The 15,054-nt window shown below is 44.1% G+C and overlaps 1 protein-coding gene across 1 annotated transcript in view; it reads left to right on the plus strand.

Moving 5' to 3' along the window:
* NPC1 (NPC intracellular cholesterol transporter 1) overlaps positions 1-15,054 on the plus strand; it is a 72,922-nt gene that overhangs the window by 38,924 nt on the left and 18,944 nt on the right. Inside the window, exons 13-16 of the mRNA XM_032961497.2 lie at positions 7,241-7,423; positions 8,540-8,654; positions 10,137-10,264; positions 12,921-13,058. Coding sequence (XP_032817388.1) covers positions 7,241-7,423; positions 8,540-8,654; positions 10,137-10,264; positions 12,921-13,058 — 564 coding nt within the window. The remainder of the gene's footprint in view (positions 1-7,240; positions 7,424-8,539; positions 8,655-10,136; positions 10,265-12,920; positions 13,059-15,054) is intronic.

Consider the following 15,054-nt stretch of genomic DNA (forward strand, 5'->3'; position numbering starts at 1 on the left):
GGCGTTCGATCTCCGAGGTTCTACTCTAGTGCTTAAAATTGCCGTGGTGAGGCCTAGTCCCGTGCAGAGCCCCCGGCTTCGCCTAGATTGCCCACCCAGCCGAGGTGGCACCTTGGCAGGCTGGGGCTGGACTGCTACCCCTTACCCCCCCCCAGCCACGATCTCCCCGCCCGCTCTGCAGTAATATCTACGGCCTATAGTGGTAGCATCTACTGACTGTATAGTAGTATCTTCTTGGTTCTTTCGGTAAAGTCACGTAGAATGGAAATAAAATAATAAAAATAAAACATAATAAAAAATATTATTTTATTTCCATTCTACGTGACTTTACCGAAAGAACCAAGAAGATGAATCCCTGCAGTCACGAAAGCTTTAAATCGAAATGTATAGTACATACAACAGAGTAAGTAGTAATTGCATGCATCGGGGTTGGGGAGTGGGGGAAGACATCACACTGTGAAGAATTTGCCGGAGCGTTTTGTGTATTTGTATTGCATTTTTAACACAAAAGAAAATGTCCCCCTCACCCCCACTGAAAGCGTGCGAGTTGGTATGGTTAAGCGCACGGAATAAATAAAGAGACATCGCACTAAATCGATAATTTAACTACTTAAAAGTTGAGGGATGGGAAAAAGGAATTATAGCGCTTGCTCACCACAGGGCTTACGGCGTGGTACCTGGCTATTTTTTTTTTACGCAAACCCCACCGTTTGAGAGCTAAATCTTTGGCAAGTGTGCGAACACACAGACACACGCAGATAGACAGACAGACAAAAAAATGACATTTATAGGTAAGATGCAAATTATGCAATCGTGATAATAATCGTGATAATAATGTCAGGTCTCAAAATTCAGATCTCACCGCAGGATACTCTTCTTATAATTAAGACTAGCGGGAAGTACCCGGCATTGCCCTAGTGAAAAATATATTTCAAAACGTCTCTTAAACCTTACATATACATACACAGCTACTAAGCTATTGTGAAAGCCCGGTGGGCCGTTTGTCCATTTCTCCACCAACAAAATTATAAGAGGCTTGCAGAACTAAAGGAAAGATAGAATGTGGGGGGTAAATAGTTGTTGTAAAAGTTTCGAAAATTGTCGACCCCCCCCCCCCCCTTAAAAATATTTTTACCCCCGCGTAGGTATATAAATGTACACACCCTACATACAACAGAGTAAGTAGTATTTATTGACTCTGCAGTTGTATCGACTGACTGTACAGTAGTTTCTACTGAGCCAATAGTAGCTACTGACTGTATAGTAGTATTTACTGACTGTAGCAACTACTGACCATAGTAGTATCTACTGGCCCTATAGTAGTATCTATCGACTGTAATAGTAACTACTGACCGTAGTAGTATCTACTGGCCCTACAGTAGTACCTACCGACTCTATAGTAGTATCTACCCACTCTATAGTAGTATCTACTGACTCTATAGCAGTAGCTACTGACCGTAGTAGTATCTACTGACTGTAGCAGTATTTACTGACCGTAGTGGTATATACTGACTGTTTTAGCATCTACTAACTCTATATAGCAGTATCTATCCAACTCGATAGCAGTATCTACTATCACTACAGCAGTGCATACCCACTGTGGTAGTTCCTGCTATCACTACAGCAGTGCATACCGACTGTGGTGGTACCTGCTTTCACTACAGCAGTGCATACCGACTGTGGTGGTACCTGCTTTCACTACAGCAGTGCATACCGACTGTGGTGGTACCTACTATCACTACAGCAGTGCATACCGACTGTGTTGGTACCTGCTTTCACTACAGCAGTGCATACCGAATGTGGTGGTACCTGCTGTAGCTTTCTTGTACCAGCGCAGCTTTCTTGTACCAGAAAATAAGCTACGCCCTTAAGTTGTGGGAGCAATAAGTCTGACGCGTGTTTGAGATGTCTTAAATCAAACTGTTTCTTTGTTTTTTAGTTGCACAAAAACGAGCATTTTCTAAAATTATCTTCGCCTGTTCACGTACTGTATCACTTCGTCGCACGTACTGTGTCACCCTGTCGCACGTACTGTGTCACCCTGTCGCACGTACTGTGTCACCCTGTCGCACGTACTGTGTCACCCTGTCGCACGTACTGTCACCCTGTCGCACGTACTGTGTCATCCTGTCGCACGGTCAAAAGACTGTATCCACTCACTCCCCTTCGGCTCTTCTCTTAGCCCCCCGTTTATACTGTAAAAACCGGAAGTTATGTCATGGGTTCAACCAACGGAGCGTCTAACCACAGGGGGGTTTCTACACAGTTGGGATATTCCAAATCAAATATAACCAGTCCGTCAACAAATGTATGACGGATGTACATCAAATCTATATACAGATATAATACTCACTTTCTGTCTTATGGCTCTTACACCTGCTTTCACTACAGCAGTGCATACTTACTCTGGTGGTACGTGCTTTAACTAAAGCAGTGCATACTGACTTTGGTGGCACCTAATATCACTACAGCAGTGCACACCGACTGTGGTGGTTCCTGCTATCACTACAGCAGTGCATACTGACTGTGTTGGTACCTGCTTTCACTACAGCAGTGCATACCCATTGTGGTGATTCCTGCTATCACTACAGCAGTGCATACCGACTTTGATGGTAGCTGCTTTCACTACAGCAGTGCATACCGACTGTGGTGGAACATGCTATCACTGCAGCAGTGCATACTGACTTTGGTGGTATCTGCTATCACTACAGCAGTGCACACCGACTGGTGGTTCCTGCTATCACTACAGTAGTGCATACTGACTCTGATGGTACCTGCTTTAACTAAAGCAGTGCATACTGACTTTGGTGGCACCTAATATCACTACAGCAGTGCACACCGACTGTGGTGGTTCCTGCTATCACTACAGCAGTACATCCTGAATGTGGTGATACCTGCTATTACTGCAGCAGTGCATACCGACTGTGTTGGTACCTGCTTTCACTACAGCAGTGCATACCCACTGTGGTGATTCCTGCTATCACTACAGCAGTGCATACCGACTTTGATGGTAGCTGCTTTCACTATGGCAGTGCATACCGACTGCAGTGGTACCTGCTATCACTACAGCAGTGCATACCGAGTGTGGTGGTTCCTGCTATCACTGCAGCTGTGCATACCGACTGTGGTGGAACATGCTATCATTACAGCCATACATGCTGACTGTGGTGAACCTGCTATCACTGCAGCAGTGCATACCGACTTTGGTGGGACCTGCCTTCACTACAGCAGTGCATACCGACTGTGGTGGTACCTGCTATCACTACAGTAGAGGTGATGCCGAGTCTCATGCAGAGCCCCCGGCCTCACCTAGATTTGCCAGCCGGCCGACGTGGCACCTTGGCAGGCTGGGGGCTGGGCCGCTATCCCCGCCCCCCTTACCATCCCCCCGCCCGCGCAACAATAAAACTAGCTAAGCGCTATAATATTAGTATCTACGAACCCTATAGTAGTAAGTGCACGCATTGGGGTGTGGGGGGGGAGAAGAGGACATGACACTTTGATGAATTTACCTCAGCGCTGTGTGTATTTTTGCATTTTGAACGCAAATGAGAAATCCCTCCTCCACCGATGATGCATGTGCGTTGCTAGGGGCAACCCTCGGGCAGCTTTAGCGGCGCGAGGAAATAATTAACTAATGGAAAATATCACTAAATTGCTAATTTAACTACTTTAAAGTTGACAGGTGGGAAAACGGAATAACGCTGGCTCACCACAGGGCTTACGTCGTAGTACCCGGCTACTTTTTTAAATGTAAACCCCACAGTTCGCGAGCCAAATCCTTCGCAAGTTCCGTGCACACAGAGACAGACAGACGGACAGACAGACAAAGAATGCCTTTTATAGGTAAGATTATTATGCATGAACTTAGGAAGGCACCACTCAGACTCTAAAAACACTCTAACATGTGAACACTTATGCTCGGAATTGTCAACACTGTACTCGATGTCCTACTCATTGATCCGTACAAATATCCCTCAATGATTACGTTTGTTAAACTGAGTAAGAGCAAATCGGATAGTCCCTCAGAGTAAAGCGAGCATAGTCGACGATAGGAAAAGTCCGTAAAAATTAATGTGACAATATTCATACGAACAGTGATAAAGAAACATGTACCCGAGGTAAAAGTAGACCTCAATTAATTCATGGGTAAGATTATGCAATTAATGAAAACGAATGACTAAAATACTTCTAAACGACCGTATTCATGTAACTCAACGGGCAGCAATGCTTTTCACGGTCAGCTAATAGTTAACGCATCACCTTGGAATGGCAACCCTTTTCGAAACACAAAGATTACTTTTTGGAACAATCTTATTAGTCCCGAAATGCTCGTTATGTGTGTGTCTTCTTCGCCACTTGCTAAATTAGCGGCTTATGTGGTACAGCGTTCCTTGTACTGAAAATACCTCAGGTTCCCAGCAGGGCCGCTGGGGCGGCGTGTTTGTGTGTGTATTGAACACAACGGCACTCTTGCCTGCGCCGACACTCTTCCTCTTGGCTGCACTGGTTCAGGCTCTTTCCACTGCTCCGTGCTCTTTATCCTGGCGTGCAGCTGCCAGCTTCGCGTGGGCACCCCGTGGTGCCTCTCCCGCCCTTACTTCAGGCTGCGTCAGCTCTCTCCATGCTTTCTCCCTGTTCTTTACCCTGGATTGCAGCTACCAGCTTCACGCGGGCACCCAGTGGTGCCTCTCCCGCCCTTCCTTCAGGGCTGCGCTGGTCGTTGCTTGTCACTCTTTCCCTCTGCTCTCAAAATTCGTAAATTGTATTCGCACACCTCTTAGCTTCTTACAACTCTTATAGCTTAGTACAAAACCACTAATCGCAATCCTTGACTCTGCAAGCAACTCAAAATATCAGGATAAATGTAGAATAAAACTTTAAGCGATACTTTGTTGGTCAGCGCCCCTCTTCTCTGCAAGACTCAACATCCATGGTTGATTTCGAGGACCATCCCCGGAGCTTGCCATTGCAAAACTGAAGTGCGCTCTGTGTGTTCGTCGTTATATTCGAAAATTCTCCCCCATCTGCGCGTCTCTCGTGAAAAAAACAGAATCCCTCTGTCTCGTTCTCCTCCCGTGGCCACTGCCGCCTGGTTGCCCCCCCCCCCCCCTTTTTGACCTTTGACTGGCTGTTTATGTTTTTTGGTTTGCGTTCCCCCCCCTGCCTTCGTGGTGTTTACTATCTCAAGGGGAGGTACCCTCCCTTCATGCGTATTTTGTTGCGACCATGTGTTGTGCCAAATTGCTGGAAGACAAAGGCGGTTTGGAGGCTCTGGTCCTATGGAATACATTATCTTGGTCGTATGTGATTGACCTATTTCGCCTTGTATCTATTTTGAATTACCCTAGGTCTAATACTTCATAATTATTATTTGGTTTATGTTTAACCAAGATTTGTGATGTACCATAGATGTTACCACATGTATTCCGAGGGTTTATTAACTTTGTTCTCCATCTGTGTCGCCAGGGATCCGTGCTTCTTATTCTCGAGTTATATTTTTATATCCTGAGGTTGGAGTGAAACATACCTAGGGAAATAGTCTACTCATAATCAGAGTTGGAATCTTTATTTATCGTGGAGAAATCTGATGAGTTATTAAGCTTTCGTGACTGCTGGAATTCATATTGTTTGGTTCTTTTGGTAAGGTCACGTAGATAGAAAGATACAATAAGAAACAATATAAGAGGTGAATAAGAGTAAAATAAAATAAGTAATTATAAAAGCCACTAATGTAGACTGCAGTCTAGAATGTCGATTTATTCTTGTCGCTAAGTTTCTAACTTTTACCGTTGTTAAAAAACCACCAGTTGTAATGTTCCCCGTCCCTGCTGTTTGTCCGTGTTTTATGGTGGCCTTTAGCCTCCCCTTGTACCAGGATTTTTATACAATTTTATGGCTTATCTCCAGCTGCCTTCTTGTGTGGCTTGTGAAAGATAGCGGGTTGAGGGGTGGGGGGTGTCCCTCCCTCCATGCCCCGCACCTACATCCGGATTAAACTTAAAAAAAAATAGGCAGAATCATTCTTAATACAGTAAAACCTTGGATTGCGAGTAACTTGGTTTGCGAGTGTTTTGCAAGACGAGCAAAAATTTTAGCAAAATTTTAACTTGATAAACAAGCGAGGTCTTGCAATACGAGTAGTACATACAGTATATGCTTTGTCTGCCAAGCTTCACGTGACCGCAACTGAGCCAATGGTTCTTCTCTCTCTCTCGCTGCGAGATTGTGGGTAATCGTCTCCCATGCGAGGTCTCAGTCGGCGTGCCTCACTCGTATAGTCAACATCCGTGCGAGCGTATACTGTTTACTATTGTGTTGTGACCACGTGTGTGTGCGTAAAGCATTTTTTATTTTGTGTCCAAGTATAGTGGCTGTTCTTTAGTTTGTGACAGTGAAAGTCGTCCTACACAATAACCCTCCTCTCCTCTCTCTCGTCTCCCTCACACCAGCCACGATTAAATTTAATTAATACATTTGATTACTTTATATTTAAATAATAAACATATAAAAAGGTATTTTGTATAAATCATTTTTATATGAATATTTTTGGGTTGTGGAACGAATCATCTGAGTTTCTATTATTTCTTATGGGGAAATTCGCTTTGATATACAAGTGCTTTGGATTACAAACACGTTTCCGGAACGAATTATGCTCGCAATCCAAAGTTTTACTGTATACATTTTGGGAAAAAGGTCTATATATACAAGTTTCACTTTTCACCCGTCGGTCCGCCAGTTCTTCAATCTCTGCATGGTGCACACGAGTGTATTTGAGTTTATGGACAGGGGTTTTTTTTCGCAGTGTTCCATTGGCCCCTTAAAAGTAGGCCGGCCGGTTTGTGACGCAGTAAATGGGCACTACTAAAGCACGCATTTGTAATTGTGACCGAGTCTCAGAATTTTTAGTTAAGGAGGTTCTAATTGGGCACATTTAGCCATGTAAATTAGTCTCTTGCTCGTGGGAGGAGATTGGACAATCCAGAGAAAACCCACCCTGCATAGGAGGTGACACTTCTCAAATGTTTGCACTGATGAGTTGAAATAAGATACTTGCTATATGACCATATTTTAGCCATCTCGCAGCACAACGAATTGGGAGTCACACAAATCTACAAACCGGTGCTTACACCTTTGGCTCGAGAGTTTTTTTTTCATCAATGACTTATAAGGTATGTGTTTTTAATGTTACTAAATCCTATTTTCGTACTATTGTCATCCATGCACGATGCGTTTTCAGGTTGACTCAAAGATCTCACTGGCCATGGCAGGGATCGCCATTGTCCTCTGCTCCGTGTCTTCCTCTCTGGGCATCTTCAGTTACGCGGGCATCCCACTTACACTCATCGTCATAGAGGTCATCCCCTTCCTCGTGCTGGCCGTCGGCGTGGACAACATATTCATCCTCGTGCAGGCTTACCAGGTGACTCCCATCGCATAGTTCTGACTTGCTGCGGCAGGCACGATAACAAAGATAATTGTCTCCAACCGAGCCACGCTGTATCTTGAAAACAAACACATGAGGAATGTGCAAAAACCCAGCCAGGTTAAAAAGTAGATCAACTACTTAAGATGTGCATTCTAGAACAAGAGGCAAATTAAAATATAGAACAGCAAGACCTGCGTATATGTCTGTGAATGGGGGGCTATGTTAAACAAAACCTAGGTAGGGTACACTCACCTCTTCCTTTTTATTCACAGCGGGATCTAGTCTTTTGGACATAGGCTTTGTGATTTATAGCAGCTATGAAATATTTTTTTTTATATATATGATGTTTCTTTATACGATGATGATGATGATCATAAGAATAATAATATCGGCTCTGCAGCATTCAGACGAACTGTGGCCATTGCCCAGATTAGACTAAGGGTTTTCCTCCTGTGCTTAGTGTCAACAGTGCTTAACGTGGCTGCAGTGTTTGCATTTGCAAATTGGCTGGAGTGACCACGCCCACATCCGGCACTGTTGAGATGGGGGGGGGGGAATTTAGTGCCTGCTCACTACCTGGCTGCTTTCCCATTTGTCTGATTCCTTGCACCTCGGAGCCATTTCCTCTCTTCGAGAGCGAGCGGATATTGAATCCCCACATTATATTCTTGGTTCTTTCGGTAAAGTCACGTAGAAGGGCAATAATACAAATAAAATAAATTATCACGACGTTTTGATTGCAACACAAGCAATCATCATCAGGTGTGAAAACCACAGCAAGAACATTTTGAAGAAAGCGTTTTTTTCTTTCAAAATGTTATTTTTGTGGTTTTCACACCTGATGATGATTGCTTGTGTTGCAATCGAAATGTCGTGAGAATTTAATTGTTCTATTTTTATTATTTTATTTCCCTTCTACGTGACTTTACCGAAAGAACCAAGAATATGAATCCCTGCAGTCACGAAAGCTTTAAATCGAAATCCCCACATTGTTTATGCTAATTTGTACGAATGGGCGTGTCTTGTTCAGTGACATGAGTGGCGTGGAGACATGTGGGAAGTTATGTATTGTTGCCAGGCAATTTCACGTGATCTGTGCTTTGCTAACAGAGAGACGAACGCCGTGCGGAAGAGAAGGCACATGAGCAGATTGGCCGGATCCTGGGAGATATTGCTCCAAGCATGCTGCTGACCTCCACTTCGGAGACCTTGGCCTTCTTTCTGGGTAACCAGCACCTCACAAGTGGTTAGCACTGGACCCCGTGCAAAGTGAACTAAAGAGCGCCATAGCTAATGAGGCATATATTTTCGTAATCAGGTGAAATCACATATTTGAATGTGCACAGTGAAAAAACCATGACTAAAGTTTGAAATAGAGTAATAAAAACATTCGTACAAATTTAATACAAAAGTTAACAGTTAACGTAACTCGGTACTCATAATAACAAATTACAGCACACCATCTTTCTTTTTTAACAAGGAGGACGTTTTGACGAAGCAAGGAGATCGTTGTCATCATCTTGTGTTTTCTGTCAATGTCCAAGTCACTCAACCACTTGATCTCTACTTCATCCAGTTAAATTGGCCTTCTCCCTCGAACAAATGTCTTAAATAGTTTGGCGAACTTGTTGTCCACGAAATACCTCCATATTCATTCACTGACATTCGAAGACGTTTTCCTAAAATTGGGTTGTATTTATGCGTACCTCCGATTAGCATGGTTGGCTACGTACAGTCCGAAATAAGCCTGGAGACCTACTCATCTCCTTTCTTCCTGTCCAACTTTTTACACAGTTCAGCACATGCTGCTACTTTGCACGAATCCCTTTCTGAAAGACATTTGCTGCATATCGTCATCTTCAAGTCAATGGCTGATGCACCAAAGCCTTTTTTACTCAAGTGTTACGTGGAAAGACGAGGCCTTGTTCATAAATTTTAGACAATTATATTTACGTCAGAGTTACCAGCATATACAGCTGTAGTGACTGTACTTGTCACTGTGTGGTGCCGGCCGGTTATGTTGTCATTGCGGGCAGCCCGGGTTATGGGCTGCAGTACCAACACTAGCGGTGGTTGGGTGAGTGCTGGTTAGCGTGAAGGCACCGCGAGCAGTGTGCGGTGCCGGCTCCCAGTGAGGGAGCGAGAGGGAGCGTCAGCCAGCCAGGGTTACTCTGGGGCATGATACTCTAGCTGACCTGTTGTCACGTGACCGGACGATACTGGAGAGGGGGGCCACGGGTGGACGGGGGCCGAGGGGTGGTCACGTGTTCCCGAAGAGCTCTCGGGAACATTCGAGAGGGAGCTCGAGAAGCCTGGAAGGTGGGCGGGGCTGAGGGCAGAGCCAGCCCGGGGGCATATAATGAGAGCTCCGTGAGGAGCTCGGGGTTCTTCAAGTGTTGGTGTTCGAAGATCCACGTCGTGGAGAAGAAGCCTCTAGCCACGCGGTCCGGGACCCAGCTTGTGGTCCGGACCGGGATAGCGAACCGTGTCTTGTTCTGCCGTAGCGTGGTTAGATGGGCATTCGAGACCCGAGCGTAGGTTGTGTTATGTTACGTATGGTTATGTGAATGAATAGTGTTGCTCCCAAGATAATGTCTGCGACTCATTTGGACTCAATACACAGCCATTAGCTATTAAAATCCTGTTTAACAACACATGTACAGAATGCCACCATTGCTGATGTGCGTCCGATTGTCTGGTCCCACAGGCGCCTTGTCCGATATGCCGGCTGTGCGCACCTTCTCGCTGTTTGCTGGCATGGCTGTGCTCATCGACTTCCTGCTGCAGGTCACCTGCTTCGTCAGCCTCATGGGCCTCGATGCGCGGAGGCAGGAGGTGTGACAATGCTCACCATTGTACATCACACTTAGGGCTTTCTGTATGCGTACGTAGCCAACCCTGCTAATCTGAGGTTTGAATGTATAAACACTCGAGCTAAACTATAGAACTATTTTTTTACGAGGTAAGGCCCACTGAGGTTATATAGCTCTTTTTCATAAGTGACCTGGCCACATGATAGCTTAACAAAGTGGCTCATCGTCACGTGGATATTTATTGCAGCATGTTTCTAAATGTGGAGGGAAAAACTGGAAGCCCAAGAGAAAAATCCACGCGACCACGCAGAGCACACGCAAACTCCAACTATACAGGCGTCATGGTCGGGATCGAACCCATGACCACCTATATACTTTTTCAATTTAAAGCTTTCGTGACTGCAGGGATTCATCTTCTTGGTTCTTTTGGTAAAGTCACGTAGAATGGAAATAAAATAATAAAAATAAAACAAATAAAATAAAATTCTCGCGACATTTCGGCCACAACACAAGTAGCCTTCTTCAGGTGAAGGAACAGAACTGTCGGGACGACAGCGCTTCAATGAACACTGCTAAGCTTCGCAGCGTCTTTTAAACTGGGTGGGAGGAGAGAGCGCCTTGACAAAGGAGTTTACATATCAACAGAAGAATTTAGCATTTAAATAGCTGTGTTAAAGTGTTGGATTAGCAGGGTGTTAAAGTCAGAAATTAGCATGTAACTGGGAGAGTAGCATGATGTTAATGTGAGGGATTAGCATGTAACTGGTCACGGAAATAGCTATGTTAAAGTCAGAGTTTACATATCAACAGAGGCATTTAGTATATTGACGCTAAAGAACTGCAACCACCCATCTATCATACAATAATCCATTGTGAAAGAACTAAGTATAAACTACATCAATATAATAAATGTACTCTATATTCTTCAATAAGTTGAGCTATTAATATAAAGTAACTGGGTATACACTATACTATATAATGAATACCATATAGTAAACTGATAAAAAAACTCAAATATAAACTACATCAATGTTATCAATAAACTCAATATACTCTTCATTCAGCTGAGCTACTAACAATAAGTCGTTATACATTACAATTCTATGTCGAAAAAAAGGGTGGCGTTTTTTTTCTTTTCAACGTTAGCACCACGGAAAGCGACGAGCTTTGTTCAGACGGACGAGTCCATCTATGCTCATAACGGAGGAGGGGGGAGAAACAGCCACGATGCGCTGCTCTGTCCTGTGTTGCGTTACAACTATGTTATAAACTAGACTACTATACATTACAATGTTATACCTTCCAATCTAAACTACATTGTATAATATCGTATAAACAGCCCAATGTAAGCTCTAACATTATGCATTATATTGATATGTCTCCAATTAAACTTTTTTTCTACATTACACGACTATACACCGTAATATACACTGCCATAGACAAACCCACTCTTGAATTATACAATGCGTTACTATACACTACCCTATACTTTAGACTGTAAAATATTAGACTTTTAATTTTACACTGTATTATTCTACCAACCCTACTGTATACCACACTGCTGTATATTCACTATACAATTACGATACTATATATTGCCTTATGAATTATGTTAAACATTACACTTATACTAATTATTATACAACATGCTATAAACCATACCATTGACCGTCGTGTGAAAGGTATTAAGAGGCAGTGCCAGCGAATGGACTGCAGTCTGAAAGTCACCGTAAAATACAATCAATCAAGAACCGAAATGGTTTATAACGTCTTTCCAATGGTTACTAAGCCAGAATCCATCTTCTCGGTTGAAATTGTCTCCGTGTTTGTATATGTGGATGCCCTCATGAACGAATCTCTCATGGTAGCCGGATGGCTTGCAGAGAACCTCCATCTTGGAGAAGTCAATGTCATGTGAGCCCACTGAATTATAACAGTGATCTGCTATGGCTGAGGTGTTCGTCCTACCGCGTTTCAAGTCTGCTTTATGTTCACGGATGCGGTCCGAGATATGTCGTTTGGTTTCTCCAATGTAGCTGCTACCACAGAGTGAACTTAGTTTGTAGATGCCCGGGTACTGTATGTCTGGAACCACATCTTTTACAGACGGAATCAGATTACGGATTTTATGTACTGTGTTGAATTGGACCTGGATCTTGTGTTTATTCAGGATTTTGGAGATCTTTTTTGTGACCCCTGCAATGTAGGGTAAGGTGATGGTTTTGAATGGCTCCTCAAGAGGATCCTTCTTCATGGCTGGAGTGATGGCTTTGCGGATTGTGTAGTCGGAGTAACCATTAGCCTTGAGAGCTTGGCCTGCTATTCTGCTATTCCGCTTTTTCGCGGCGAAACTTAGCAGTGTTCATTGAAGTGCTGTCGTCCCGACATTTCTGTTCCTTCACCTGAAGAAGGCTACTTGTGTTGTGGCCGAAACATTGTGAGAATCCTGTATACTTGGCGAGGTAGTTAATATCTCAACATCATGGCGCCACTCATTAATATAGTTGGCCAAACATCCCGATATAGGTCCACATAGCTTAGGCAATTGTTGCCACCTATTCTGGTGGGTTTCCTTTCTGCTTGTCTTTGGCTTCCCGCACCTCTGAAACTTCAAAACTGTGCATTGCAAATGTGTGTTTATTTAATTTTTTAAGCGAATGCGCTGCCACTGTTTCTAGGAGGGTCATTTCGATATCGTGTGCTGCTTGAAGACCAGCGTTCCTCCGCCGGATGAGAGTCAGCACGGCCTGCTATTCCGGTTTTTCAAGAATCTCTTTGCTCCCGTGCTGCTGAGCGAGTGTGTGCGGCCTGTTGTGGTGAGTGGCCTCTCCTCCACATGTCCACAGGTGTAATGGGAATAGAACCCAGCGCATCTTTCACCGCACCTGTTCTGCAGACCGCACAATGCTGTGCGAGAATGCACATCTAAATGGAGTAATACGGTGTCCATTCTACCCGATGTTAGTCCGCACCATTGGTCTGCACCTCCGATAAGCACGGTTGGCTACGCATGCTGCAAAAGAAGCTCAACATACGTACATACATGACAGATCCTTACACTGCGTGGGGTCGCGCAGTAGCACCACTGCTGTCATCCAATGATTTGGAGGCAGCGCTCACCACGTACGCCTCCACAGGGCCATCCAGGGGTAGATGACCATCATCCAGCGCTCATTTGAGTATGGAGACATTTAATATGCAAAGTTATGTTCAGTTGACACAGGTCATATGTTATGCAAGCCTGCAACCAATCACCGTAAATGCGCCCATTTTCATCAGAAGTGGGAAGCTAAGCGTGGTGGAGCCTTGTTAGTACTTGGATGTGTGCCCAGCAGGGCTTGCCAGCTGTTGTAGATGTGAAGCTACGAGGTGGCCAGGAGGTACAAACAGGAGTGTTTTCCAGGTTTTCCCGGTTTCCTCCTCTATGCCAACACCCATTTAAATCATATTGGCTGAACAATTCAATGCAGGACTGGAAAAGAGTATTAGGACTCATTGAGGCTTTTCTGGGTAAATAATTGCCAATATATAACTGGTTATGTACACGTGTTAAATATGGTTAAGTAAATATTTGTTTGAGTAAAGTTATGTATGTGTACTTGTAAAAAAATGTTCTGAATGCAAGATTTCCCAACCTCCAATTTGTTGTAAAATGTTAGTTGCAAACAGCTTTAATCTGTAAAGTAAATAGTTTACAAGAGTAAGCCATTGTGCATCAGTTCCCGGACCCGCAGCCACTTGGAAACAGCCCACTAACAATATATATCCATCACTGCAAGCATCTTAGCTGCACTAATCTGGCACTAAAGGGGAATATTTTTTGACCGAGTAACATCGTGTTTATAATATTACGCACTTCTGTCACTGCATTTACAGAAGTGACTGAGGTGCATGCATTCATGTGCGATTTCCTACAATAGCTGTAGCATTTGAAGGTTCATTCGGTCCTCAGGAAGGAAAAGGTCCCCCACCTGACTTAGCCAGTTATTACTCTTTGGTTCTATTCGGTAAAGTAACGTAGGTAAAAAATAAAACAACAAAAATCACGACGTTTCGGCCACAACACAAGCGGCCTTCATCAGGTGAAGGGACCAGGCTGTCTCGAGGACAGCGCTGGAGTGAAACACAGCCACGCTCAGACCGCGACCTTTAAGCTGTGTGCGAGGAAACAAGGTGCCTTGACAAAGGAATTAGCATAAAAATTAGCATTTGATTGGCCGACTTAGCATGATGAACGGTGTAGAGGTGGTGTACATGTGGGTGAACATGCCGGTTGGCGAGGGGGGGAGGGGGGGAGTTTACCTATTGATGGTGTGAAAAGGGAATTTTTAAGAGCTGCAAAAGTTTGGGGTAGCACTACTTGAAAAATATACTGTACTATTGAAATTAGTTTAATGTTTGGTTCGATTTAGAACATCTTTCCAATGGTTGCTCAATTTGAAACCATCTTCTCGGTTGAAATTGTCTGTGTTTGTAGATCTGAATTGCCTCGTGAACAAATCTCTGATAAAAACCCGTGGGTTTGCAAAGAACCTTGGTATCGGAGAAAATTATATCGTGATCACCCACAGCGTTGTAACAGTGATCAGCTACGGCAGACGAATTCGTTCTGCCGTGTTTCAAATCTGATTTGTGCTCGCGAATTTGGTCAGAGACATGTCGCTTTGTCTCCACGATATAGCAATCACCGCAGGTACAACTCAATTTGTAAACCCCGGGGTACTGTAAGTCAGGGATGACATCCTTCACGGATGGGATCAGATCACGAATTTTGTGTACTGTATTGAACCGGACCTGGATCTTGTGTTTGTT

The sequence above is a fragment of the Petromyzon marinus genome, chromosome 27 (assembly GCF_048934315.1).
Source record: "Petromyzon marinus isolate PM22_M1 ecotype Great Lakes invasive population chromosome 27, UKy_Petmar_22M1.pri1.0, whole genome shotgun sequence".
Taxonomy (NCBI): domain Eukaryota; kingdom Metazoa; phylum Chordata; class Hyperoartia; order Petromyzontiformes; family Petromyzontidae; genus Petromyzon; species Petromyzon marinus.